This window comes from Pangasianodon hypophthalmus, chromosome 9 (genome assembly GCF_027358585.1).
Source record: "Pangasianodon hypophthalmus isolate fPanHyp1 chromosome 9, fPanHyp1.pri, whole genome shotgun sequence".
Classification (NCBI taxonomy): domain Eukaryota; kingdom Metazoa; phylum Chordata; class Actinopteri; order Siluriformes; family Pangasiidae; genus Pangasianodon; species Pangasianodon hypophthalmus.
Genome location: NC_069718.1, coordinates 11,693,273 through 11,718,358, shown reverse-complemented (window position 1 = coordinate 11,718,358; position 25,086 = coordinate 11,693,273). Strand labels below are relative to the sequence as shown.

Genomic DNA, 25,086 nt, shown 5'->3' with positions numbered 1-25,086 from the left:
TATTTTCAGAATCTTTTATTTGAAATGTCAGTGTTCAAGAAATAAAACAGCAATATAAATATTAGCATATAAAATAAGTGTAACACTGAGGAGCAGGTGAGAGTATTAGTGTTTTATAAGGATGATGTTAAAGTGGGTACAGAGCATTACGCCATTGGCAGACACACACACATAGATAATATTTATATTTGTTTCTTCATATAGACATTAAGAAGCGATCTTGCACATATGCACAATAGAAATCCCAGAAGAAGAGCGAATTGACAGACAATTAGGAAGGGCTTTATTATTTACTCTGTGTCTATTCATTTAAGGGTGATCAGAGAGGAAAAGAAGGAGAGGAAAACACAAAAATATATGCACAAACATCACAGGTTTCTAGACTACATGTGTTTCACCTTTTTAAAAGTTAATCTCTTTATTTACAGTTGAGTTAGTCAGCCTTCTTGTGCTAAATGTCTACTTTCGCAACAGCAACAATTTGCATGATCATTTTCTTTATTTATATATTTGTTTGTTTATTTATTTATATTTGTTTATTTTATTTTTTTTCCCATTTTACTAAAAAACAACACTATGCAACACATTCCAGTAGTAAGCCTGTGGTTCAGGCTCAGATTTAAAAAAAAAAAAAAAAAAAAAAAAAAATTCTTGTCGATTGTGTTTTATGGACTTCTCTGTATTGACTGTTACCTATTTACAACAGGTGAAGTTATTATTCACCAAATGATGGAGAGTGGAGTAATGAGTGGAGAAATTAAAAAAAAACTGAAAAGAGGAGGAATATAGTCACATTTTGGTGATTAGAGCTACTTATGGACATATTATTCCCATTCTCAAGCGATAAATCTGTGACTGGTCAGTGCTGATTATTTATTTGGAACTTGATTATTATGTACAGCATCTACTCACTGATTCTTACTCATCTTTTCATGCGTTACTCTGCCAGAACAAAATATCTCCACATTCAAGCTGAAAAATTTGCATAAAAAGTTTGCTCTGTAATGGACTTAAGGTTTGTGAGTTATGGGGCAGCAATTGTTCTCTGTTATAATAGCATTTGAATCATATTTTGTCTCTGGAAATTTAGCTGAAGGTGAAAGGAGTGCACTGAAAAGCACAATGCACGCAGAAATTCCATGGTGGGAGTCAAGCTGAAAAAACTGAAGAAGGCATCCAATTAAATCTCTCACTTTTGGGGATTTTTTTTATCAGGCATGCAATGCATAGCTAAACTTAACATTTTATATGATGTTCTGCATCATGCAAAAATGATTACCTGTGTTATTCCAGCACAGACCCCCAAATCAAAACCCTTACACTGTTATATTTTCATAAAGTCCAATAGTGGTAACCAAAGCACAGCAACAAAATCAAAACATGAGATATTTTACAAAACCTGTAACATCTTTCTCAATAGGACCAGCAAATGCAGCTCGAAATTAAATGTCTCTAATACAAATCCAAGCACATTATTGTCATTATGATAATTGCCACAGGTTACCCTTCTCCCTCTATTGTTATATACTGTAATAACTAGATAAATGTAAAAAGGTCTGTCCTTTAAAAAATTAAAAAATATCAACCAGCGTCTGAATTCACTGTCCCAACCTCAGAAACATTCAGATTGATAAGAAATCAAAGAAAAAACTTAATCCCAATGTGAAACTATTGTACATACACTAATCCAGCCACAGGTGCTTATATTACATAGAAGTCAGTGGTAGGATTGAAATGGATGAAAAATCAAGAAAATAACATGGAAGAAAAAAAAAAAAAGCTGGAGCTGCACACTGAGTTCTCATTCATTCCCATTTCATACTTCTGAAACAGCAAGTGCACAAAAGCTCACCCATGCGTGAAGAAACAAGAGTAGATATCCATCCCTGACCCTTGACCCTCACACCTCTCTCCCTCTACTTTATCAAACCTGACACCAAAAGCAAAGCCTCATCCTACCCAGCATACCCTCTTTCTCTTTATTTCTTCTCCTTCTTGGTGATCTTCTTCTTGCTAGCAGGCGTCTGGGCTTTGGGCGGCTCGACCTGGGCGCTGGTGACCTGTGGAGCAGGCAGTGCCTGAGGAGGCTGCTGGGGCTGCTGGGGGTTGGCACTGAGCGTGGCAGTGCTGCCCGGGATGTAGACGTTCTGTCGGTAGTCGGGAACATGCTGCAGGGTGAACTGGGGACTGTAGCGTGTGCTCAGGCCCATGGTGCCAGGACCCAGTGTGTTAGTGGCCTCACTCACTTCTGTAGAGGAAAGAGAAGGAAAAATAGGGCATTTTCATTCAGCATGAAGGAGCAGACAGGTGGGTGTTTGAGTAAAGTGTGAGGGAAGCAATGTACAGTGCTGAAAGTATATATATACCAAGTATATAAAACCAAGGGCTGGTTATACAGGCACAATTTTAGTTCAACAGAGAGTGATTTGCATAAGTATACACCCCCATTTTGAACTTTTACATGTTTCTGTACTGTTAAAACTTGAAACTGAAATGCACTTGGGATATGTAACATCATGAATCTACACAAAATAGCCCATGATATTGAAGTATGTGTGTGTGGGGACAATATAATTTTTAAAATCATTTTACAAATAAAAAAACATAAAAGTTGTGGTAGCATAAGTATTCACCCCCCTTCCTGTGAAACCCCTGCAACATCATCACATGATTTATTGAATGGAATGTGTGTAGATTCTTGACTTACAACCCCAATTAAGTGCATTTCACTTTGAGGATGTAACACTACAAAACGTGGAAAAGTTCAAGGAGCATGAATTCTTAAGCCACAAATTAATGTGTAAATGTGACTCAAAAATGCCTCTTGAAAGATTTTTTCTTTAGTTTTACCCCATTTTCTCCCAGTTTAGTCATTTACCAAATCCCACCTACTAGCCAGCTCTCCTCTAGCACATGACAGCTACAAACCAAGGAGGGTGAAGGCTAACACGTTCCTCCACAGCACAGCTGAACACACACAGAGGAAAGTACCATGAGCTCACAGATGCCTATGATTGGTTAGCATCATTCTGTTTGAAAGGGGAAGAGTAAGGCCTTCCCTCCCACTCAGAGAACATGTGCAGTTTTGCTCTCTTGGACTCCCAGCCATGGTACAAAGACTCTTTTGAAGACTCTAGCTGATTTTACAGCTGAACGGCAAGTGTTACAGAAACTGGTATAGTGTCTGAAAATATTCACAGGTCGATACATTTATACTGGTATCTTATTTACACCATTAGAACAAACCATAGCTGGATCAAAGTTAGAGATCAAAACACTGAAGGCAAGAACTTGATGTACAGATGTGTGTGTGAGAACATTCAGCTGTACGTGTTTATGTGGATCTGTTCTCTCTCCTATTCCTGTCAGTATGATATAGTACTTGGCTCATAACTCTCATCCTGTGCAAAGCTGAACCAGAAAGAATGAAACCTCCCCCAATCTCCAGCATGCCCAGTTATGCTCAGAACACACACACAACAGCATAGCTAAATGAAGCAAAAGTACACTGCTAAAATCTGTTCAAGCTCCCTCACACATTTAGGATTCAGTTGTTAGCACCAGTTCCTTTCTTCTAACAGAGCTCTTACTGTGGATATAAGGTTACCCCTACAACCCCCCAACACACCTCCTCTCTCCCTTTTTCACTCTCTGACACACTCCAGCTCATGTCCTCCCCACACAAAACTGTGTTCATGGAAACTCTAGAGGCCAAGCGAGCTTTGCTGGAGGAGAACAGTGAGGCAATAACAATGGAAATAATGATCGCTGCTCCTTCTCCCTGACTCACATTACTTGGCACTCTTACTGCAGTCCGTACCACTAAACAAAACAGCCGAAAATGATTCTGCTTTAGCCTGATTTTCTGTTATGACCATCATATCCTGAGACAGAAATAACAGAAATAGCACAAAATGATCCATTCTGCCCTCATGTGCTGAAGGTGGCTTGTGTGTGTGGTTTAGCTTCTGTCTCTAAGCCTGCGCTGTCACTCTCGCAAAGAAAATGGAGGAATGCACTCTGTGTGTGTGTGTGATACATGTCTTCTGTTTATTGCTAATGGCTATGCACAGATCTGATAATATCTATAGTAGAAACTCTCTACCTCAGTGGCATACTGTTGTAAAAATACACATATAAATATTGATTATTTATGATGAACATCTGCACTGCCAGCCAGTCCACTTCCAATCACCTTAAATTCACCTTTTTGTATGATATCAATAATGACTGTTATATGAAACATAATACATCCAGCTAATTTCACTCATCAGATGTGTCTGATTTTAAAGAACATGTTTCTTCATTGTTATTCCAAGATTCCAGCTACGTCACTCAACTGATCTAAACCCAATGGTACAAACAGGGAGTACTGGAATTATTCAAGTGTACAATAAGTACAGTAGGACACACCTGCAAGGTTAGCATTCACTCAGACTTGAAGATATTGTTCAAGTGTGATGCATAGATTAAAAAAAGTTGAGCAGAACAAGTAGCCTCAACTTTTCATTTGGTGGGCGGGGTTAAACTTAATGCACTGCCTGCTGCACAACACACATTGGCCAAGCTGTGATCTGGTTGATGGTAGAATGGTTTTTACTAGACAGTTTAATCAGCCTGCACGGATGACAGACTATTTTTCCAGAATCAGGAACATGTATGTAGAAACACTGACAAATCCACACAAAATAACATGTTGCACAAAGCTATGATATATCTCTCCAATGACTTGCTGACTTTTCACGAGGGTGCAAACATGATGTGCTCCATTAGAACCTTTTTTAGAAGTGGACAATAATCATAAACTTATTCTTTCCCCTTAATCTATATTCATGCACTTGACTAGCTAACTAGCTTATAGGACTGGTCAGCACATTAGAGTTTTACTTAGCTGGTGTGTAAGCTAATAAAATGATTTATCCACCTCTACATGCTGAATGTTGTGTTCCCACAACACTAATAATAACCTGATTAAAAAGCAATCATAGATTTACGTCAGTGTGTGATTATAAGTTGTCCACAAATTGAGTGATACATCAAATTAAACTGTTTTCCTGTTGGTTTGCTTTACTAATGGGTATTAAATGACTAGAGTACCATACAATAAGCAACATAATAATAATCTGTATCCATGTAGGAAGTGAAAGACTGTATGGAACAGAAATAAGATTGTATGTGTGTGTGTGTGTGTGTGTGTGTGTGTGTGTGGCATAAAAAAAAAATCAACAACTCTGATGAGCACAGAGCAGGCATTATCAGCGAGCCTGTGCAGCTGCTGTCGCCTCCAGCAAACACAAAATGTCAGAGTAGGAGGGACATGAGGGGACAGACAGGGAGAGATGTAAGACTCATTATTCAATTTAGAGAAGCAAGAGCTTAAGACAAGTCAGGGAGGAAAGAAAAATGTGAGGGTGTCTGTATGGGGAGATTTAAAACAAACAAAAAAAAAAGTCAAAAATTTTACATGAACAATCATTTTAATGCGGTATATAGAGGGGAGTGAGATAGGGGAGGCTGTGAAAGTTTTGAGAAAGTTTCTATATGTTCTGTCATTTTAGTTATTTACTATAGTATTATATGGAGAGTTTGAGAGCGAGACAGACAGTGGAGTGTGTGTGTTTGTGTGTGTGTGTGACATATAGAGGTGTGGTTCTGACCATTTGCGGCGGCCATTAGTGCCTGGAGCTGCTCGGCCTCAGTTGGGGGGTTTGGCCAGGGTCCGGTTCCCATGGCGACCTCAGGAGTGGCAGCGGCTCTGTGGGAGAGACAGAGGGAGGAAGAGGAGTGAGTAAACCAGCAGCCATTTTGTTCCCCCTTTCCTAAACAGCACAGCTGTATGCATGCTCTACATCCGTCTGTGCGTCTTTCATTTGTTTTAGATTTTTTTTTTTTTTTTGGTTCTGTCATAAGACCCGACAGTCTAGCATGGCCTCGAGGAGTACAACAGGGCACATTACAGCTACTTTGTTTATTCTCTCTCTCTCCGTCACTCAGACACACACACAGACACACACGCTCACACACACGCTCACATACAAAAACATTCCCCGTTTTTCCCACATTTCCCAACAGTCAGGTAGTCAGATGCACATATACACTATTCACTCAATTTTCTACATTTGTACAGTCATTTTAAGGACAGACTTTGTCACTAAGTAGCCAGGTGTAGATCTAGACCTCTAATGAACATGACAGAGAGGAACCAGACTCAAAAGGGAACTCATTGTCTTCTGAGTGATCCAGGATAGTCAGAGTTTGATCATTACGCTATACAGTATAGAGAAAACATCATTCAAATGCCAGTGGAAAACAAAGACCTTTCAGAGGATGCCGCCATATACAAACTTAGCTGAGCTCAATTTTTCATTAGCAGTACAGGAGAAACAGATGCACAGTTTGATTTCAGGTAGAAGCTTAATCCTAATAAGAGACATGGTGGCTTACTGGGACACCAGTCCATCGAATGGCAAGTATTATATCCATTAAATGTAATTTTCTGGCCATCTCATTAGTAGCCTGACACATCTAATAGTACGCTAGCATCTCAAGTTGAGTTACAGATTGATGGCTAATATAAGCTTGGTTATCTTCTCTAGCTATTGTCAGCTATGTGAAAGTAGAGCAGTGTTTAATAAAATTTTCTTTGGTTGGTAACAGAAAACATGGATCAACAGCCACGTTTTATGCATGTACTCAATTGACACTGTTCACTGCATCATGTTATTACCTTAAATCCACTAAGATACTTTAAAAGCCACTGGAAAATCCACTGCAAATATTGTGTGAGCTGGTCATCTCTCTTTTATGAAACTCTTTTAGTTAGTATAATAATAATAATAATAATAATAATAATAATAATAATAATAATAATAATAGAAGAAGAAGAAGAAGAAGAAGAAATTCTCTTTGAATGAACTGTATGAGACCACGGAATAAAGTAATTCTTTAAAAGTATATTGTTGAAGTAATTCATCGTTTCGTAAAAAAAAAAATCACTTCGAAAATCATTAATCTTTGTCATTTTTGTGCATTTGTATCCATTGTTTCATAAATCTGTAAATCATAACTAACAGTCTATGGTGATAACCCACACACTTAGATTAGCAGATCTGTTGTCAGTAATGCTATATACCTTGTACCCTGTAATTAATCTGTGTGTGTGTGTGTTTTGAAATGTGTAGGGGGGTGGTCGTACTATATCCACTACTCCAGACTGGACTATACCATTGTCTCCTACATATACCATTACAAAAACACTGTCACGCATACACACAAACATTGGTGCTGCCCTGCCTTGTCGTAAAGTAAAAAGTTAATGAGACCAGAAACAGAGAGGTAACAGCTGCCTGAAAGCAAACCTATACACAGACTCGCACGCACACACACTTGCATGGACACACACGCACACACAAAAACAAACACAAACACTGATCATTTCCATCTGGACTGAGCTGAGCTTCAAAGCTTTGTTTTTTTTTAATCCAATTTGCATCTATAGAGAACAAACACAAAAGTAGGCCAGACCTCTGTAACAATCACCTCATTAGAGAAGACTAATACAAACACACACACACACACACACACACACACACACAAAGATTAAGAAAATAGGAACACAAACTTCTTCATTAAGTCATTCAGTCTTCATTAATAGTGCTTTTCCTGGTTATTAGCAGAAAACTCACTTTAGGCAATTTTTTTTTTTTTTTTTTTTTACTGTAGCTACCTGATGTATACAATCTCTCAGCTTTACAACATTAAAGTGATTAAAGCTCCCATGCAGTTTCATTGTAAACCAGACAGACTTAATGACACAATTAGGATTTACAAAGGAAGAGAGAAAACTTTCTCACAATCTGTATTAATCACATAAATACAGCGCAAATAGCTCTTAAAGTCTGGAGCACTACCGGTGGTACAGTAGCCTCTTTTCTCTTTAACTTTAGTCTCATTTAATAATCACTGTACAATAATTGCTGTACACACACACACACACACACACACAAAACATACTAGCAAAAAGAGCTAGAGCTAGAAGAAGAAAGAGAAACTTATTGGGAGAAAAGGTACAAGGTACAGAAAAGGAAAAAGAAAAAGAAGAAAATGGGAGAAGGAACTTTGGAGGCTATAGCACTGACAGATCTGCCCCCACTGACATCAGTCTGGTCTTAGGCACCACCAGTAGCCCAATATTAGTGGACCTGAGAGTTCAAGCAACCACCCACTCACTCACTCATTCAGTCCCCCCTTATCTCTTTCAGCAAACATGCCTTATCTTTGTAGCTCATTAGATTAGTTAAGCTATCTGAGAAAGATGAAGTCATACCAGTGTTGGCAAACAATAGTAAAGAGCTCTGCTTCAGAATCTATAGCAAAGTTTATTTTGTTTATATACACATTTCGAGATGGCTGAAGACAAAAGGAAGTAATGTCTCTGAGAAACACACAGGGATCCCTGTAGTGAAGGAAATGGGTTCAACCCTGCATTAGAGTCTCTCAAGCTGTATAAAGCACAATTACTAATCAATGATAAACCAAAAATACCATGTTACTATACGTTAACTGCAGGTATGTTCATTATCTCATTATTCTGTAACTGCATTTAATTACAGAATAGTGCAGCTTCCTCTATATAATCCCCTAAAAATTAAGTTTATAATGTCTCTTCACTTATACACTTCCAAGTCACCTATTTAATTTAAAGCCAAAAAACTGCACAATGTAGCAGTTTAAGTTATGAAGATTATACATATTCATTTGAGACATCTTTGTGCTGAGTCTCTGAACCCTCTCACGCCTGCCTAGATCTCACTTCCTGCTTTAACACAGCATTACACTCTCTGGGGAATCAGAAGACAATTAGCCACACCAGCAGATGACTTCAGGACAACGACTAGAGTAAGAAGAACAAAATAAAGAAGTGCATGCATTTTAATGATGGCTGAGAATGTGGTGAGATGGTGAGAAGGAGTAATGAAAAGAACAGCAAAAGAATGCACAAGTAGGTTTAAAAGTTCAACACAGCATGGAAAAATGTACAGAGCTTCATGAAAAACAGAGAAAGACAAACAGCCTGCAAGAGAAGATTCTGGATTTGAGTAGAGTGAGAGGAGAGGAGAGGAGAGGAGAGGAGAGGAGAGGAGAGGAGAAAGAGATGAGATGAGAGGAGATGAGATGAGATGAGAGGACAGGACAGTGAGAGGAGAGGAGAAAACAGTGAGAGCATAGTTAGAGGAAAGTGAGAGGAGAGTGAGAGGAGAGGAGAGGACAGGAGAGGAAAGCAAAGGAGAGGACATGAGAGGAGAGAAGAATGAGAGGAGGGGAGAGAAGAGGGAGAGGGAGAGGAGAGGGAGAGGAGAGAAGGGGGTGCTGAATGAAGGAACGCAGGACATGAGGACAGAAACTGCTTATGAGAAACAGACTGGAGCCCAGGCAGGAGAAGAGAGGAGAAGAGAGTGAGAGGAGAATGAGAGGAGAGGAGAGTGAGAGAAGAAGAGAGTGAGAGAAGAAGAGAGTGAGAGGAGAGTAGAGGGTGCCCGCCAGACTCTGGCTGCCAAGCACAGAAAGAGGGCCAGAGCCAGAATGAAGGAACACAGGACATGAAGACAGAAACTGCTCATGAGGAACAGACTGGAGCCCAGGCAGGAGAGGAGAGGAGAGTGAGAGGAGAGGAGAATGAGAGGAAAGGGGAATGAGAGAAGAGGAGAGGGAGAGGAGAATGAGGAGAGGAGAGTGAGAGAAGAGGAGAATGAGAGAAGCGGAGAGGAGAGGGTGCCAGAGCCAGAATGAAGGAACGCAGGACGCGAGGACAGAAACTGCTCATAAGGAACAGAATGGAGTTCAGGCAGATGATCTTGACGGGCTAAACTGCAGCGTCACATAAAACAGAGCTTCTCATATCACTATGACTGCTTTATAAATAAAAGTTAAATATAAAATATAAATAACAGTAAGACTGAGATCAGATCACTGCATAGGTACAAAATTAACAGAAGCAGCTTCATATGTGACCCTGGACAAGCATATTCCATGAGTTTAGGATTTATGAATCAGGGCTTAGTTATTGTGTCTGTTGGGGAACATAAGATGCTTCATTTGTCCCTAATTAGCTTCACACTCCTATAAAGGGAAATAGCACTTCCTTTGGTCAGCATTATCATATCCTGTGGTTAGATAAGCACTTCCTGTGGTAAAGGCTATGGGCTGTAGATTCAAGTCCAGAGAGAGAGGAAATACAGTCAACACATGCCAACACACACACATACACACACACAGTTCTCAGATGAAACCACACAAGTTCTAAAGTGCAAAACTGTCATTCATAATGATCTGCATTACAAAACTTTCTGTGAAACATTAAATGGTTGACAAAGTCATGATAAATTACAAATTTATCTCTGTAGAATACTTCAAGAATGTTACAGCTTTTTGCTGTTTTTTTAGAAAACATTTTTGCCTTTGATCCATAGACACACTGGGGAAGGTTCCTGTGGGAGTTATAAAGGTTTTGCTAAAGCTGATTTTCTTACTCATATGTGCATCTTGATAAATTCCAATCAATTGTCAATTATCAAGCATGTTTAAGACACAGATGTGTGCATTTAGAAACTTACACAAAGCTCACAGAGAGCTGAAAATGATAAAAAGACAATTAAACAGTGAAAGAGTAACACCTAAATGTGGTGTGCACTAAATTTTTCAGTAATGCAGCTCAGCCACTGCATTATAGGCACCATTTCTTTGTCCTAACCGAAAGCCTAGTCTTATTTGTCTTAATTTATAGATTGGATTTGGATTGATTTCTTTCACATCAATAATACGACATGACATGTTCATTCAATGTACATTAAGTTTGTGTGTAATTGAAATAAATAAGCTTTTTAAACTTGACAGCGTAATCTGTATATAAAATAGCAGTAACTCATCACCAGTTATATGATTTGAAGTTATATGATTTGAAGAGTGTTCTTATACATAAATGTACACAAAACATGTGCTTTAATAAATAATGACAATTTTTCTGTACTAACTGGATTTTAGTGAATTCTGGTGCATATGCTCCAGTAAAGGACACACAAATAAATTTGTTCATATCTAACTTGATAAATGAAGCACACTGTCAGCCAGTGACATCAATGTGCTGATATCAGCATCCATAAAAAAATACTTTTTGGAAAACTTTCCCAAAGTTAAAAATAAAACATCTTAATTATCTTTGAAACATCACTTTCACTACAAGATTTATTTTACACCATTGCTAATCAGACACATTTAAAAACTCACATACTCTAAATCACCACACCCAGCTAGTCCCCTATTCTAGCAATATCAAAGGTCTAAAAAGCAAGCAAAGCCAGTGGCATGCCTATAAACAGCACATGATACTACAGGATCAAAGTCTGGGTGCAGAAAGCCAAAAGGGAACAGCTACACGGGGATAAACGTCTATTAGCACGCATGAGCCTGTGCAATTCATCTGTACCTCAGCTTGTGGGGTGACTTCGATCTTAAAAGAGCAGATCTGAACTTGTAGTGACTGAAATAAAGACCAGTGATGCATCATTTGAATCATTTTGCTTTTCATAAAGTGAAAGAAAATGGTTCAATACATATTCATACAGACAGAGAGAGAGAGAAATCTGCCTCATGTACTGAATGTCTATAGGAGTGGACTCTTCTTCTTTAAGAATCTCTAACCTTTAATCCAATCTATCAGCTTTCTGATTCCAAAAACAAATAATATATTTGCCCTCTAGGCTTTCTTTTCTTGATGATCCACGAAACAACCTCGAATGATAGAACAAGCAGTAAATCTTGCAGCTAAACTGTCACTAAGTGGAGCAGTTTAAGAGTCATTCCACTGTTGTATATGTGGAGCTGACATTTGAAATGAAACAAAAAAAGATTTAATGTCTTCCAAATGGCTTTTCTCAGGCAGGAATGTGTTATGTAATGTCTATTGGGAATTTGGTGCAGTGCGAGCACCAGAGCTGCTTGGCATGAGAGAGAGGATGAATGCCTTTGGCTCTGAAGGCCTTAAGCTCATGCTGGACAGGAAAAATGTAAGTTACTGACAGTCGCATAAGAAGGGAGTTTTCCCACTGGACCTCTTGCCTTTGCCACAGTCAGTTATAGCTGCAGCAACAGATGCGGCATTATTATGACTACAAGCACCACAACACTGCTTTTTTCTTTATACATTATTATTTCTTTCCTTCTTTCCTTCCTTCTTTCCAATACATTGTACATCTACTGTCAGTCAGTTTACACACTACTTCAGCATAGTGCAATACTTTGGTTTGTTTCCTTTTAGTAATATTGTATTTGGTATATTATATTCTTACTGTTCTTATTTCACTTTATTTTTAGTCATATGCTCTTGTGTTGTGTGTTTGTATATTTTGTGTCTTATAATGTTATGTGTTAGCAATTTACCTGAGTCTCTCCTCAAGCATTTCAACACATATAGTGCAAACCTTGTCTTCCTTCTTGCCTTCCTTCCCTTTGTTAAGTCATTGTTGAGCAGTAATTTAGGATACAATTCTCTCTGTCACCCCCCCTTCCCCCCAACCCCACCCTCTCCACCACCAATCTTCATTTCTCTCTTTGTGTACCTATCTTGCTCTTTTTTAAGTTGTGTAGATGTGTGTGTAGATGGGTGTGTGTTAAAGAGACCATAATTTAATCCACAAACATTTTGTTAGTTGGTGTGGCCTTACATCAATAATCAGTTACAAAGAAAGGGGTGAGGGGTGTTGACTTTATGTTTGTGCATTCAGTTTGCCCCTACGCCAACATATTTATGTCCTCTCTCCTGTTAGGATCTGTAATGAGCAAACAGTGCCCTCTGCGTTAACATCTAACACACACACCACCCCTAAACTGCATCTCCTACCTCTTTATCTATTCACGGCTCTTCGATTTTATACATTTAACAAACTGGAAGATCCAGAAAAGGTTTCTGTAAGACTAGGTGTAACTCTGTAGATATGAATAAATAATCCTGGCGTATATGAGTTTGTATTAATGCAATGCAAATACATGAGTGTCGAAAGGGTGTGTATTTGTATAACTTCAGTTATGCATACAGTTATACAACATTTTCATGATATGCAAATCTGTGCTATAATGAACTCACCCACTGGGTCCAGGTCTCTGGTTCTGGTTGAAACGCCAGTCAGCGTTGGGGGGTTTTTGCTGCAGAGAAGAAACAAAAAAAAAAACAGTTAGTTTTAACCCTGAAGACTTGCCTCTGTTTATCTGTCAGTTTCAGCCACCAACTTTCATGTAGTCAGAGTTATGGATTAAGCATTTCTATTCACTATATGTGCTCACTACATAGAGTATAACATAATGGTGTTGTGGAACCTATGTAATGTACTACATGGTCAGTTTGAGATAGCAAATTTGGCAGTACCAACCATTTTGTTTGTTTTGCTCGCTTATCAAGAGACAAAAAATAAGAGTCCATAGCAGAGAAGATATCAAGGAGCTTGTGTCTGTGTTTGCCTACAGAAGCTGCTATCAATACAACTACACAGAGTTCAAAATAATAGAAACTCCAAGTCTGCTGACACATCTGCTTGCATTGTCTCTAGACTACAGCACTTAAATTGCCATTTCAAAATAAAGAAACAGCTATGAGCTATGGGTAGTGCATGCTGAGAGTCTTCAACACAATCCAGGATTGTTTCTGGACCAAGCAGTAGCACTAATTGATTGACTCTCTGAAACATCAGCTAGAAGACAAAGCCACCATTGTGTTCATGTTGGATGGAAAAAACATCCTCAGTGGACAGGAAGCAAACAGGACAGTAATGACCCAGTGCTGTGTAATTAATCATATTTTAATCACGATTGCAATTTTTTTTTTGGTCAACATTCTTTATCTAGATTTGTCAAAAATTATCAAAGATTTAGACAGGTTTATATAAAAAAATATAGATCAGTATGTTAAATAAAAGACTATTTTCTTTTGAAATTATATTGATAATGATAAGATGTGGTAAAAAAAAAATTTGGTCCCCAAATTAGTGGAATCACTGGGATAAATAATTGTTATTGTAATACTGAGCAAGATAATCATGATTATCATTTTATCCATTATTGTGCAGCCCCAGTATGAACTGAAATATTTTCATAGAGATATTCTCATCTTTTTTTTAAATGCACAGAAACTCCTAAAACAGATAGAAGATCAAATCGGGGAGAAGACGGGTGATTATAGAGAACTAAAAGCTCCTCTACACCTCTCTTCCTTGCTCTTTCTCTCTCTCCCGTCTTTTACTGGTGTGTAGTGAGTTGTTGCGTGAACTGCAACATCAGCTCTGCTCTCTCCATGAGAGAAGAGAGGAGAGGCTGAATTATTAAAGCCCTGTGCTATCAAATAAAAGTACATCCACACACATAGATACATAAAGACATCAGAGTACAACTACAATGTTTTACCACGTACACTCTCACAGATAAAATCAATGCCAACCAAAACCTAAATAAAAGCTTCACTGTACTGCTCACGGTTCTACGCATAAAACTCAGTGCAGTGAGAACTACACTGTTAGTGTAATGTAGACATTGTAAATTTTGACTTGTTAACTGAAACTAAACGCACTAAAATATGAAATACATGCAGGTGCAGTTTCACAAGGGTCATAAGCCCAATGCATATACAGGATCTTTATATTATTAGTCTAAATAACCTCTCTCTTTGTAAATGTGTACAAAACAATGCTGTTGACCTGGGCTGCTGATTCTCCTATGAAGGGCAGCCTGTGTTTAAACGTAGACTTCTGGATATGCCAGTTTGAGTGTGCGTGTGCAGAAACTAAAGGTTATAATGAAGAAAGTTACGCAGAAAGAGGCAGCCCACACGTCAGTATACACTCTGACCTGTAGGCTGAGTCGCTCTGAGTGAGACAGCAGGAGTTGGAGGGGAATGAAAGCAAACAGGAAATGGAGACTGGGAAAAACCCAAAGCAAACCACTACGTGAGACAGAAACTGCAAGACTACACTTGGTCTCTTTCCGTTTTTAGTCTTCTTATTCCTTTCTGTTCTTCTAATTCCCTTCTGTCTTTGACCCATGTCTTTATCTCCTTATCTGTTTCCTCTACTTCTCACTTTCAGCTTTCATATGGAAAACAGGAAAGGAAAATGGGAGGAAAAATAAAATATAAAAAAAGATCAAAATTATTTTGTTTTCAAAATGGCCACCAAAAAGTCCAACATTCCAACATTGTGATGATCATAGTGCAGAGTCAGAGCTGCCCTGTGCACTTGCAAGGCCACAGGCAAGGTCATGTTAAAACCCACAGAACCCACAGACAGGCGAGATTTAAAGCAGAGGCTGTGGTGGGGCTCTCAAATTCTTTAATTCTGTACTAATATTTCAATTACTTAAATATTTAATGTTTAATTTCTTAGCATATATTCTTATATTTTTCTGAAGTAAAGAAAATCACAAGCAGGCAGTAATATGGTAATATCAGAATTATGAATGTTTCACATTCCTTTCTTGCTGATATTTAGATTAGATTCAGTAGCTTCAACAAACTGTTAGGGCGATTCCTGAACGGATTTCTTTTCACTATATGTGCTCACTAAATAGAGAATAACACATTAGTGTTATTTAAAATTTAAAATTTAGCCACAGAAAAAGAGTGACTCCAGTAATACTGGAAATTAACTATTATTAAATTATGCATTTTTTTAAAACTGAACTATAAAAACTGATACTTTAAAAATTGTAGAAATAATGGATGCAATAAATTGGATGAATTTATTCAGACTGATCAAAAACAAAGGTTTGTATTTAGCCGAAACATTTTGAAAATGTGTGTTTCAACACATTAAAAGTAAAATATATAAATCTTAAAAATTTCCATGTGAATTTTTTTGCTTTTGAATGTGGAAATATGAAAATGCCAATAGTATCTGAATAGTTTGAATAGTGAAATTCTTTTTGACAGCCTTAGTCAGTTATATAGCAACATTGATAACTAATAAATACACAGAATATATGATTAGTAACTAATGACTACATTTAACTTTGTATAACATGAGACATCTGTGGAGTCACAATAACCAATCTACGTTTACAGGAACACACATGTCGACATTTAGTACTCCACTGATGGTGCTTTCAGCCCAACAGCCCATTCCTGACACGCACACCATTAAAGTAGCACTCTGTTTTAACACAACCTGTAGAAAGTTTCCAACATGAGGTTAACCTAAATAATACCTTTTAGTTCTCCTGGGTTTACCGTGACTCTTAAGTGTTTTACTGAGGTCTGTGAGTTTAATGCAACAGCTGTGGCTCAGTGAGTAAAAGCTCCCAGCCAGCAACCAGACGACCCACATGGGACATGGGGTAACAAGTGGGGTGGCAGTGGGCATCATTTTTAAATTCTCCAGAGATATATTGACCACAATATAATATTCATGATGTAAAGTGTTTGTCTGTTTTGTGAGTTAAATAAAACATACCAGATCAGTAAGATCACCCTTAAGTACTGCCATAATGCTACTGCACTGGTTACTAAAGTATGGCCACAAACAAGAAAGCGTAAAAATCCAGCTATGACGTTCAACTGGAAATTAACACTTTGTGTGCCACTACACTGAAACCGGATACATATTCACGCTTCCCGCCAAGGCTAGGCTCTACAGAGGGAACACATGGAAAACAGCTGCTTCTCTGCATACACACATCTTCTTATTGAGCTCATGAACGACAAATCTCTCATTCTCTACATCAGTGAGGATGCTCCTCTTACCTAAAAACTAAACGGAAAATTTCCACAGCAGTGGATCATTAAGGTCTATTCTGTTCTGTTCTAATACTGTTTTCAGATGTCTTTCTTAGAATAATGTAGAAACATCCCTGCAATATTCCTGTAACCACCAGAGCTAGTTTTGGATCCATGACTTGAACAGCTCTAAGCAATGATCCATAAACAGCTCTAAGCAATTAGCAAAGTGCTCTAGGATTTGAGTGCAGACTGAATTGAGGAAAACTGACAAAAAAATTCAAGAACTCCAGCTCAGATAAGCAGACATTCTCCTCATTGTGATCTTACTCATTTTATCTTAGAAGGGCAGATATGTTATAATACTCATGAAATAAAGTGCTTGACTGTTGAATAATACTTAAAAAAGTTGTGAGTTAAATAAAATGCACCAGTCAGTAAAACTAACAATATGGTCACTAAAGTCAGTAAAAGGCACAAACACGGTCACAAACAACATGGCATAAAAATCGAGCTCTGAAGTTCAGCTGGAACACATTTTGATTGCCACTGCATTGAAACTAGAGATGAGATGAGATATACTTCACAGATGTGAGTTAACCTGGTCTACACATACACACAGTGAAGTTCATCACAACACTACCGACAACACAGAGGTGACAGTAAAATGGCTGCCTTAAGTGAGCAGGAAGCTCGGCAGGAAAACACATGGTGAGGATGAGGAAAAAGAGGAAATGGCTGCCAGGAACAGAAAAAAAGGACAATTGGCTATGTAAGATGCACACAAATGTACAAGGAAGGAAAACTATGCTGTTCTTTACATGGTAATGGCTCAAAGAGAGGAAAAAGACACAGCAGAAAGGGGAATAATCCCTCTTCCTTTTCTGTCAGTAACTGCAGTAGTAGAACAGTTTCATAAATTAGGCTACGGCTCTACCAGAAACAAACATGGCTGAAAACTCCACCATCTCTGACTGAATTTCTGAGCTATGAGATAATGTCCCATCCTTCTGCTGGTATTGCAGCTCACATGCCCTCCCACAAAACACAAAACACTCAAACACAACTCGCACGTGTCGTGCCAGAGAAGCCAGATGGTCTCTTCATGACCTGAGGGCCAAAAGCACTCCCAGAGGACATACAGACATCACACAAGGGAGACACAGGCAGATAAAAAGAATGAGAGAAAGAACAGGAAATCTCTCCTTTTCAGTCTCACCTCCCTCTCTATCCCCTTTTAAAAACATGATACAAAGTCGACGGATTAAACAATGTCCTGCTTTGACATAAAGCAGGTATAAATAACATCAAGCCCCAAAAGGCCCTATAGCTTTTCACCTTACATATCATATTCTGAATGCAAGAGGAGTCAAACATTATGGTCTGATAAAAGCTTTCACCCTACAGAGGAAAAAAGAGAATAGTGTAAAAATACTTCAATAATGATTACAAAGCAAGAGTGAGAACTTTTTTTCAAATGTTTCCTCTCCCCTAGGTATCAGCATTTACTACTTACAGTAAACACACATTTACTATGTTATTATACACAGTGACTTTAACTGAATGTCTACACTGAAATCTCATTGTGTGCTCTGTAGTGTTCTATGGGTAGTCTGAATCTTGGTTACTAGGAAAATTAATTATGGGATTTCCCAAGGGTGACACACATTACTGAAGGTCACATGACCTTAAGGTATGGAACCAATCACTGACCTCCACCACAACAGGAAGTCCTGGGTCACAGGATGACCTCTGGAATCCTGTTTTCAGCCACCAATTTCTTTCCCTATACATGCCTCGCCACTACATCCTTCTCTCGGTCTTCATTTATCCGTCCCCCTCTTTCCTTCTCATCTCAAACCTAATTTCGGTCTGACATGTCCTTTTCTGCCATCTGCTAGCCATTTTGACCTTTTTTAATCTCCCACAACCTTTCTCTCCTTATTTACTCTTCCCTTCATCCATTTGCTCTGACTAGTAGATTGGCTTTTCTGTTCTTTATAAAAATGCCTAACAAATATTTTAAATTTGGGACAAATATGTCTCAAATTGTCCCACATCTGGGTACAGGTTCACTTTCTCTTTGCCTCATTATCTTTCTTCTATAATATCCATACAATTTCTGTTTGGTGCTCCGACCCTGGTTTTCTAGAAATGCTGAAATTCCTAGTCTTAATTATGATCAATAATTTAAAAAAATCTCTGACTCTGCGGCAGGTCCCTCACAAAGTTACAACATGGGAAATGCCATGAGGTTGATTTAGAAAAGAGAAATAAATAAAAGTAGTTTCTGAGATGATAATATGATTTGAAATCTGTGTCACTTATGTGGCAATAGCAAGACAGAACTATTCAGTGTTTAAATGTTATCAGCTTCTCTACCAGGCTGAGCCCTCACCTCATTGGCTGAGTTCAATAAGTGCTTCCGGGTTAGGGTCATGTTTAATGTGTTGTTATGGCTCAGGAGAGGAGTCTTAACAAACACAAAGTCGCTCCTGCTGGAGATTGTGGAGTAGCAGGGCCTGTATGTGCGTGTGTGGGGTTCCTGAGGGCCCCCCACCACCTCCATGTACCGGATAGGCCCATCTGTGTTCAGCTGGAGGTGAAGGTCCTTATGGGAACGCTGCTGGTAAGCATGGCGAGAACGGAAGCCCTTCCTGGAGTAGCAACACGTCAGGTCATCTTTGTGTCTAAGGCACCGCACCAGCAGCACCACAATGGTCACAAGAAAGACCAGAGTCACACAGCCCAGTGAGATTATGAGGTACAAGCTTATGTCTGGAATTCCGCCTGTTTTACGAGAAGATGTTTTGTGAAGGTCTGTGGCTGTGTCTGCACTCTTCTCCTCTATGTTGATGGTGACAGAGGCACTGGTGGACTGGTTAGGCTGTCCATTGTCCTGCACGACCACCACAAAGCTGTATGATGAGCGCGCTTGGCTCCCTGCCTCAACCTCCGATAGTTTCCTTGCAGTCCGAAGCTCGCCTGTGTTCACTCCAATACGGAAAAATTCTGCATCCTCGCCGGGTGCGATGCTGTAGAACAGCCATGCGTTGTGCCCGCTGTCGGGATCATATCCAACTATCTTATTCACAAGATGGCCGACAGGGGCAGAGCGGGGCATGGTCAGCTGAAGGCCAGAGTCACCAGAGTTAGCAGGGTAAAGTATGACGGGCGGATTGTCATTCTGGTCAGTGACAAAGACATGGACAGTGACATTGGAGCTGCGTGGTGGGACCCCACTGTCCTGCACCTGTACTTCGATCTTAAAGGCATTCATTTGCTCGTAGTCCAACGTACGCATAGTAAAGATATTGCCATTCTCTGGGTTGATATAGACGTAAGAGGACACAGGGCTGCCATTGACGGTAGAGGCCAAGATGGAGTAGGTGAGACGGGCATTGTCCCCTAAGTCTGGGTCAGAGGCTGACACTGTCACGAGTGAGGTACTGGGGGCGTTATTCTCCACGATGTCCACAGAGTAATATGGCTGTGAGAATACTGGTGCATTATCGTTCACATCAGAGAGACTAACAGCAAATGTCTTTTTAGAGGACAATGGAGGAGAACCGGCATCTGTCACAGTCACAACAACAGTGTACTCAGGGATGGCTTCTCTGTCCAAAGGGCCGTCTGTAAGGAGGGTGTAATACTCCCCAAAAGCGGATTTCAGTTTAAATGGCAGCCCTGGAGACACTTTTAATGTCACCTGTCCATTTTTACCTGAATCTAAGTCACTTGCACTAATCAATGCAATGACAGTGTTTGTTGGTGCATCCTCGCTGATGGGACTGGTGAGGGATGTTAACGTCACTTCCGGCGTGTTATCGTTCACATCCGATATTTCCACTTTGATGTGACAGGAACCCTCCATGGCGGGAGTTCCACCGTCCCTGGCCTGAACGGTGATGTCATAAACCTTCGCCTGTTCATAATCCACCTCACCAATAACCAGGAGCTCTCCGGTTTTAGCATCCACACTGAAAACCTTGAGAATTATCTCTGGGGTGTATTTGCTAAATAAGAAAGATATTTGTCCGTTCGTTCCAGAGTCTACATCTGTAGCGTTTAATTTGGCCACAATAGTGCCAACAGGAGAGTTCTCCAAGAGGCTAACCCGTTTCACTGGCTCAGCAAAAACGGGCGCGTTGTCGTTCACATCCAAAACTGTGATGAGCAGCAGTGTGGTGCCGGATTTCTCCGGCTGTCCGCCGTCCACCGCCGTGAGCAGGAGGCGAAATGCGGCGCGCGTCTCGCGATCAAGAGCCTTCTCCAGCACAAGCTCGGGAACCTTACTGCCGTCGCTTTTCGTCTCGACGTTTAACGCGAAGAAGTCGTTGGGCTCGAGACGGTAGGTCCGCAGCGAGTTGACGCCCACGTCGGGGTCGCGCGCACTCTCCAGGCGGAAGCGGGTTCCCGGCGCAGCCGCCTCCGAGACCTCCAGCGATGAGTTACGAGCCGGGAACTGCGGCGAGTTGTCGTTCACATCAACAACGTCTACAACGACGCGCTGCATATCCAACGGGTTGTGGAGAACTATTTGAAGGTGCAAAGAACATGTTAAACCCAAACCACACAAGCGCTCCCTGTCGATGGTCTCGCTAATGACTAAAGCACCGCTAACTGAGTTTATCTCGAAATACTGAGCGCTGGGGTCCGAAATAACGCGCATGTTCCTTTCACTAATCTTCTGAACCGTGAGGCCCAAGTCTTTCGCTATGTTCCCGACAAAAGAGCCCGGCTGTTGCTCTTCAGCCACGGAATAGCGGAGCTCTGCTGTCGCGCTCGAGAGGCAGGACAGGGAGGAGAGCGCGAGCCAGAGCGCGTGCCAGAGCGCGGGCCATCCCGAGCAGCAGCTCCTCTTTCTCCGCTCCATCATGAGCTCACACACGTCTGAGGCACAAGTTTTCTCGTGATCAAACCATATTTGTCCCCAATTATTAATCCTCAGCATGCCGTTCGAAACTTAATCCGTTTGATGTGGAATAAACTTAAGCGACTTAAACAATCCATGGCACCCGAAAACGTTTCTGTAAATTAATATAAAAGGAAAGAAGAAAACACGCAAAACTCCATCCGGCCGTCTCCCTAACCTCCGCGCGCTGACTGGGCCTCTCCATCGCGCGCACGAGGGAGGAGCCTCGGCCACAAAGGACCCCTTCTGATTGGCTGAGAGTGAGGCTATACACACACACACACACACACACACACACACACACACACACACACTTACTTTCCGGAGCAGCAGAACTTTTCAGCACAGTCAGTGTGGCTCAGTCTGACCAGGAATCCGCTGTCTCACAGTGACTGGGTGGCATTTCTTAAATCAAGGAATAAGGTTATACTACATTTGAACTTCAGCCTACAGTAATAAGTTTTCTTCGTCGTTTGCAATAAAATTTTAGCCTATTTTATGTGCTTTTCAGATCTCTATGAGCTACTAAATGCAGTTTTTCTTATTTATTTATTTATTTATTTATTGTTCGTTTGTTTGATGTGGCACTGAAAGAAGAGAAGCCACAAAAGCATGGAGAGTTATAACCCACTCTACAAGTTCATTACCACTGTTTTAAATTCACTTGTGAGCCACCAGACGGCACTGTTTCTTAATCAGCTCAACATTTTTTTTTTAAGAGTTTGCCAGGACCTTTATTATGTCTCTGCTTTCTACAAATATTCATTTAGAAACCAGGAAGCCAAGCTCTCACTAGGACAAATGTAGCTTGGAAAACGTTTACATATAAAACATAAACATACAAAGCATCTGTAAAGGTTTCTAGCCTTCAGGGTTTTCTGAATACCTACACTCTCCGAAATAAAGGTAAAGAAACTGTACTTTTCCTTGTTGCTGATGGTACCATCAAGAGTACATGTCGTGTACCTTTAGTATGTATCTTTTACCTGGAAACATGAATACAGGATATAGGTATAATAATTTGAGGTTCATAATTGGGCCTTAAGGACCACTGTTGTACCTAAAAGCTTATAAAAAGGTACACCACTTACACGCTACCCTTGATAATTCTGCCCCAGGGACAAGGAAAAGTAATCTACAGTTTGATACCATTATTTCTGAGAGCATATTGATAGTAGGCCAAGGTGACCTGTGTAAAAATCTTTAAACCATTACGGCATCATTCAGTGAGCTTCATGTAGTCAATTGTACAGTATGGATTGAAATTTGATCTTTATAAATAACTCATTGCTATGATAAAGCTACTACAGGAAGTATACAAGCAACACTTAAAGAAGCATACAGCTGTCTCTCTATCTGTAAATTCTCATATCCAAGTGATTTTGTTTTACATCCACACGGAAATACTCCTTACAGCCTCAGACACAACCCAAAGTTTATAGCTCAATGTGTCTGCCAGATTCACGTAGAAGCCTTTAGCAAGATTTACAACAATAGTGGTCTATATGGATTCAGTCTGTTAAAGAGAACCCCACCTGTACTGTCAGCTGTACTCAACAAAATAGATGCCTCATTCTGACAGCCAAAGCATGAAATATTAGGTCTTACATCTTATATACATATTATCCATATCAATCAGAATAAAAATGTCAAGATGTGCTATTGATGTAAAAGATAACATACTATGTTACATTTCCATACTATATAGACACACATCATACTGTATACTCTTAAAGAAGGTTCTTCACAGGTTCTCTGGATATTAGTTCTAGCTTTCTGAAGATGTTCTAGTTGGAACCCTAGTAGGGTGCTAGAAGGCATCTCATTTAACATACTAATAGATAAAATACCACAATTAACTAACAGACTATAGAGATAAAGCACATAAGCATAACTTACTATATTACATTAATACTATGCTATGATCCAATAACATAATATACAGAAAACATTTTTATTACAGTATATTACACTAACATACTACACATTTCATTTAATTTGGCAAATTAAATTAAATTACAAATGCTAATATGTTATAAAATGCTGATAATCAGCTGAACTTAAGTCAGCAGATATAAATGCAGGTATTCAACATTCAGCCTTGTATATTCATTCCACAAGTTAATCAAGAAAAATGGATTAATATGTGTGTAAAAAGAGAAATATATAGAGAGATGATTCATATTACACATATTAATTTATCTTCTAAACACTTACAGAAATAAGTTCCTTACTTTGTTAACATAACTTATGATTTCTTAATGCTGAAGTACAACTTGAAGCATTTCACATAAAAGTACTTTTTTGTTTGTCATGCTTATCCATATTCTAAGCAGTTATACAGACATTTCCATGGTTGTTTATTCCTTAAACATATATATATATATATATATATATATATATATATATATATATATATATATATATATATATATATATATATATATATATGTATATATATATATATATGTGTGTGTGTGTGTGTGTGTGGGTGTGGGTGTTATTATTATTATTATTATTATTATTATTATTCCAGAAGTCTGCTGGTGGATCAGGTTTCTTTAGTGCCACCTTGTGGTGTAACACACAAACAACAGCGTGCACGAGTCAGACAGAGTGCAGTGCAGCACCAGGGCGCGGCGCACCACACACACACACACACACACACACACACACACACACACACACACACAAGGAGACAACTCTTTGCTTGCTGTGCGTTTAGCATTTGCATTAAAAAAGCAGTCGCTTAAACATTATGCACGATCATAAAAACACCCAAAGAGAGAAACACGTCAGGACATGCCATCGTCATGGTCATGTGACCATGGTCATTCACATGTGAAACACATGGTCATCACATGGTCATCACATGGTCATGGTCATGGTAATCTTTAATATAACAAAGACAGCGCGAAAGAGCAGGAACTGGAGGAGAGTGAATGAGAGACTTTCAGCACCACGAGCGCGAACAGCGCCATTCAGAGCAGAGGCCTCGCTTACTCTCCTCCATCAGCAGCCCAGCAAACAAAGCAAGCGTTTTATCAACAACAACAACAAAAATTACCACTGACAACTGAATTAATTAGCCATTCTCCAGAACACAAACAAAAAATGACATTACTCTTGACAGCGAAATACATACAGTAGCATAACTACACACTACACAAAATGATAAGAAATATGGAAATTGCTACTATAAGTAGTTTCTAGAAGGACAACATGGTTAGGGCAGTGGTGGCTCAGTGGTTTGGGTTACTGATCAGAAAGTAGAGAGATTAAAGCCCAGGAATGGCAAGATAATACTACTGGATCTTTAAGCAAGACCCTCATCACTTAACTTTTCCAGGAGTAGCTACATCCCATGGGTGACCTAGCACTTCCTTGCAAACTGGGAAATGTTAAGAAAACAAATTATTTA

The 25,086-nt window shown here is 39.5% G+C and overlaps 1 protein-coding gene across 17 annotated transcripts in view; it reads right to left on the bottom strand.

Annotated features, from left to right (window-relative positions):
- Window positions 1-25,086, bottom strand: part of LOC113529575 (protocadherin gamma-A11) — a 101,792-nt gene continuing 76,706 nt past the window's right edge. For 16 of the 17 annotated variants that reach the window (XM_053236853.1, XM_053236845.1, XM_053236856.1 and 13 more), the window contains exons 2-4: window positions 13,139-13,197; window positions 5,658-5,755; window positions 1-2,248 (exon numbers count right to left, since the gene is read on the bottom strand). In XM_053236853.1, the coding sequence (XP_053092828.1) occupies window positions 1,980-2,248; window positions 5,658-5,755; window positions 13,139-13,197 (426 nt within the window). In that variant the 3' untranslated portion in view covers window positions 1-1,979. Of the gene's footprint in view, window positions 2,249-5,657; window positions 5,756-13,138; window positions 13,198-19,148; window positions 21,921-25,086 lie in introns of those variants that run through there. The other variant, XM_053236844.1, reaches the window with a different exon arrangement.